Below are 5,062 nucleotides of genomic sequence, written 5' to 3'. Positions count from 1 at the left end.
TCACTGGAGGAGAAATCTTCACAGCCCTTGACAGGGTAAGTCTCTGGCTGCAGGGCAATTTAGGTATAGTTCACGGACAGATCTCCTAATGGTGGCACATCCCACAAACTATGAGACCTTTCAGGAAGAACCTCCACAGGTGCTCCAGTGTAGAGGAGGAGGAGGTGCTCCAGAGCAGGGCTTCCCTGCTGCACCATCAGCGGGACAGGGCATGAGGGCTGCCTTCTGCCAGGGACGGCTGCAGGGTGTGAAGGTGGGTGTGCAGCCAGGGGTGCCCAGGGCTGTCCTTCCGAGCAGGGTCCCTGCACCCCCGGGGCTGGGTGCTGGGGCAGGGACTCTGCCGCCTGCCAGGGTCAGCACTCAGCCTGCCCGGGGAGCTCCCCACGGCGCTGTGGGGAGAAGCTGGGGGTGGAAGGAGAGACCAGTGCAATGGCAGGGTGCTTCTGCTGTTGAGAGGGTGCTGTGTGGGTCAGGGCTGCCCTCAGCTCCAGATCACTCTGAGGACATTTGCAGAGGGTTGTTCACCTCCTCAGCAGCTGGACCTCCAGCGTAGGACCAGTGCATGTGTCCTACAGTCGATACACAACAAATATGCTAAAAACAAGTGCCCTGCAGTGTTGCTATCTGTGAGGTGGAGAGCACGGCTGGGTAAGGGGAAGGCTTCACTGCCTGCCCATCAGCCTTTCTCTCCTTGCTTCAGTTTTTCAGACCACAGACATATTATGTATTTCCACACCTGCCTGTGGTGCTCTCAATCTCAGGAGTTGGTGTGGAGGGTGAAGGTCAGCTTCTGTTTTGACTTCAAGTCTGGGGACACAGCGCCAGGTGTGTCTTCATGGCAGGTAGATGCCTCAGTTTTTTTTTAAACTGTGAGGCACCATGTCGCTCAGTTGGTGGGGTTGGGGAGTGAGCTGACTCACTCATCGTTCAGCTGAGGGAGGGGGAAGTCAGAGAAGTCCTTCTCAACTTGTCACTGCCTTTTTCTCCTTGCACAGTTCCCCATGCCCGGAGGAAGAAAATGTCCAACAGCAGCTCCATCACCCAGTTCCTCCTCCTCCTGGCATTCGCAGATACGCGGGAGCTGCAGCTCTTGCACTTCTGCCTCTTCCTGGGCATCTACCTGGCTGCCCTCCTGGGTAATGGCCTCATCATCACTGCCATAGCCTGCGACCACCACCTCCACAGCCCCATGTACTTCTTCCTCCTCAACCTTTCTTTCATCGACCTGGGCTCCATCTCCACCACTCTCCCCAAAGCCATGGCCAATTCCCTCTGGCACACCAGGGCCATTTCCTACTCAGGATGTGCTGCCCAGGTATTTCTGTTTCTCTTTCTCAGTGCAGCAGAGTTTTCTCTTCTCACCATCATGGCCTATGACCGCTACATTGCCATCTGCAAACCCCTGCACTACGGGACCCTCCTGGGCAGCAGAGCTTGTGTCCACATGGCAGCAGCTGCCTGGGGCAGTGGGTTGCTCAATGCTGTGCTGCACACAGCCAATACATTTTCACTACCACTCTGCCAAGGTAATGCCTTGGACCAGTTCTTCTGTGAAATCCCACAGATCCTCAAGCTCTCCTGCTCAGACGCCTACCTCAGGGTAGTTGGGCTTCTTGTGGTTAGTGCTTGTTTTAGTTTTGGGTGTTTTGTTTTCATTGTGCTGTCCTATGTGCAGATCTTGAGGGCCGTGCTGAGGATCCCCTCTGAGCAGGGACGGCACAAAGCCTTTTCCACGTGCCTCCCTCACGTGGCTGTGGTGTCCCTGTTCCTCAGCACCATCATGTTTTCCTACCTGAAGCCCCCCTCCATCTCCTCCCCATCCCTGGACCTTGTGGTGGCAATTCTGTACTCAGTGGTGCCTCCAGCAGTGAACCCCCTCATCTACAGCATGAGGAACCAGGAGCTCAAGGATGCCATCAAGAAATGGTTTTCACGGACACTTTTCAACAGCTGAGACCTGCCATCTCCTTCACACATGATTCCCAGTGCATCCTGTAATGTGTTAGAGCTTTGTTTATTCACTCTGTTGCTGGTTTTGTTGTTGTTATTTCTCCCTGTCATTTTCCTGCATGACTGTTTGAATTTGTCCCACTACACCTGAGGCAGGAACGTGCTCTCTCTCATCTGGCCACCTCAGAAAAATTTGTGTAACTCTGGCTCATATCTGACTCTCTCACACTAGCTCTGTAGTAAAATGGGGTCTCCCCTGAACGCTTCCTGCATGGTTGGCTCTTCTTCCAAAGCTGCTATCAAGCAGAACAAGAGTCCAAAAGGGCCCATTGATCCACGGATATGGGAGCAAAAACCTCCTTGTCACATTATGACCTCTTAGAGACCAAGGGATGGATTTTGAACTGATCTCTGGGTGTGTCTAGTGACAGTGGGGATGGTGAGTGTCACTGAGGGACATACCCAGGGCAGAGCCATCAGGGTGAGCATCTCCTGCCTCGAGCAGGAGAGATGGACAAGACAATGGTCAAGTCTCTTCCAACCTGAGTTATTCTGTCATGCAGTGAGTCTTTTCCTTGGAGATAGAAAAGGCAGAGGAAGGAGAAAAGACAGAGAGGCAGAAGTAGAGATGAAATGTGCCAGTATAAAGACAGAAGTTCTTCTGAGCAATGCTTCTCCAATTGAAGAAATGATAAGAAAATTTATTTTGGTGAGGGGCTGCATAAAACCACTCACAGAAAGCGAGGGAGTGTAATCAGCTTGCCCGTACCTGCCCTTGCTGCTATTAATAAAAAACTATGAAGAAAATCATGAAACTTCATGAAAAGCCAGCCATGCTGGAAAGGAAGATTTTTCCAGGTATTACATCGAGTTCTTTTCTGCAGAGGTTTCCAGTTTTCTCCTGAAAATCTACTGGATTCAGTTACCCACACAGAGGTGGTCGCTGTCCTTTGGAGCTGAAGCACCCACGTGGGAAATGAATCCCATGACATCTGGGAGCCCTTCTGGAGCCTGAGCTGGTAGGCAGGCAGAGTACCTCGGGGTGGTGGAAGACATCGCCTGCCTTCAGCGCCTCTGGGCAGCGCTGTGACGAGGCCTCTCCAGCACAGCAGCACGCTGTGTCCCCTTGGGTGCTGGCTGTGAGGTCAGGTCTGAGCAGCCAGCGGTGGGAATACAGATACTCTGAGGTCTCGAAAGCCATTGCAATGCTGCCCCCAACAAGATGACAGATTTGGGGAGGTCAGGGGGAGCTGGGACAAGATTTGGAGGAGGGCAGAGAGGTTTGGCCAAGAGAGATGAAAGGTTTTGAAGAGGAAAGATGCGTTAGGGTAATTTTGATGCCACCGTGATACTGACTGAGAAAACATTCACGTGAGGCCTTTACCCTCTTTCTAAGCAGTAACCTGAAGCCCTAACCCTACCCCAAAATGGCACCCTTCACCCTGACAGGAACCCACTGCTCTAATCCCTAACCTCAAACCTTACCTCTAAACCAAAGCCCAAACCAGAAACTCCTCCTCCTACCCTGTTTCTCACTCCAATTCCCAGCCTGTATCCCTGCCATTAAATGCTAGCCTTGACCCTCACCCTCCCCACAGCCCTACACAAACCCTAATCCACAAAGCGAGCCCCTCCCCTGGCACTAACTGGACACCCTCAGCCCTGAGCCACACGTGAGGGACCAGCTCTGCCTGCCCAGGGCCTGGGGCTCAGGGTTTGGCCTTTCTGCTTCATCTAACAATCCAAGGGCTTTCTCAGCATTACAGCCACCTGCACAGTGCCTTTGCCTCCCTGCAATCACAGCCTCCAGTTATCGGCTCTAACGAGTCCCTGGGGAGGCTCTGTCAGTAATGGCCCTCAGTGGGACCCAGTAATGCTTCAAGGTTCTTTAGCTTTTGCTTCTGCCTTTGACTTCTTGAGAGGCTTGATCACTCTCATCATCAGAGATTCATGGACTACAGGCCCAAATACACCGTGGGGCTCATTAAAACACAGAAAGCCCTACGGAGCTATTTCCCTGCATGACACTTTCTTCAAGTCTTCAAGACTTGTGCAGCTAATTGGAATCATTTCATAGTGCAGTTAAAGAGGAAGATTTCAAAGTGCCCCTAATAAAAAATACATTTTTTAAAATGTTATATGTTATTCCTTTCATTTTAAAGAAGAGGTGACAGCAGCATTCTCCAGTTGATATTGACCCAGAGTGTTGGGGAGGAAAAGCAGTCCCTTGAGGCCTGACACTGCATGGACACCCTTGCTCCTCACCTCCCCAACCCCACCATTTCTGTCCTTGGCCACCTGGGACTTGCCTCACTTTGCCTTCGATCAGACTTCTCGGGACTCTGGGAGCTGAATGTTACAGCGCCATTGCACCACCTCCCACCTGCTTTCCTTAGAGAACTGCCTGCACACCGGCACAGAGGGAATGTTCCTCTTTGCAAGCAAAGAGAAGGAAAGCAAGGAAAAGTTTCAGAAACATTAAAACGCACTCCTCAACCACACATAAAGTAGAAGATAGGTCTCATGAGGCTGACTTTCGACAAGGGATAATCTCATGAGAAATGCTTTAGATAGGGAGATACAAAAAGGTAAATATCAACATAATTAAAGAGTTGGCTCTTAAAGAGAGACAATTAGACTACTGAAGGACAGGCCGGCTTTTAGTCCCTGAAGCTCAAAGCAGCAGCAGCGTAGGTGAGAGGTACCAGAACGAACAAAGAGAAAGGGAAGGAGAAAACTGGAGAATAATGGAAAGGGCCTTTGCCCAGGCAGTCTGCATCTGAAACGACGACTTTAGAAATGGTCTTTGTATCAGGGCAGGGGAAAGTCAATGAAAGATCAGAGAAATGAAATACAGCGTAGGACAGGCAGAAGAGTGGTCCTGAAGTTACAGGGGAAGGTCAGCATTTCCTTGGAATATGTCTTTTGAAAGGTCATGGGATTGGTAGAGATCTCTTGTGAGTGAGGACAAAGCAATGGTGCACCCCTCTTGGAAAGAACGCCAAAAGTGCAGCCCAGGGAACCCCAGGCTGTACAAGCTCACTTCACAGAATCACAGAATCACAGAATCACTAAGGTTGGAAAAGACCTGTAAGATCATCAAGTCCAACCA

At 51.0% G+C, this 5,062-nt stretch overlaps 1 protein-coding gene across 1 annotated transcript; it reads left to right on the top strand.

Annotated features, from left to right (window-relative positions):
* The first annotated feature begins 1,003 nt into the window (after positions 1-1,003).
* Positions 1,004-1,954, top strand: LOC132321484 (olfactory receptor 14A16-like). Its single transcript, XM_059834975.1, has one exon. It carries the CDS (start codon positions 1,019-1,021, stop codon positions 1,952-1,954), a length of 936 nt encoding a protein of 311 aa, XP_059690958.1. The 5' UTR covers positions 1,004-1,018.
* Positions 1,955-5,062: the final 3,108 nt, after the last annotated feature.

Source organism: Gavia stellata, unplaced genomic scaffold (genome assembly GCF_030936135.1).
Source record: "Gavia stellata isolate bGavSte3 unplaced genomic scaffold, bGavSte3.hap2 HAP2_SCAFFOLD_42, whole genome shotgun sequence".
NCBI classification, from domain to species: Eukaryota; Metazoa; Chordata; class Aves; order Gaviiformes; family Gaviidae; genus Gavia; species Gavia stellata.
The sequence above is the reverse complement of the archived record's forward strand: the minus strand, read 5'-3'. Positions and strand labels throughout refer to the sequence as shown.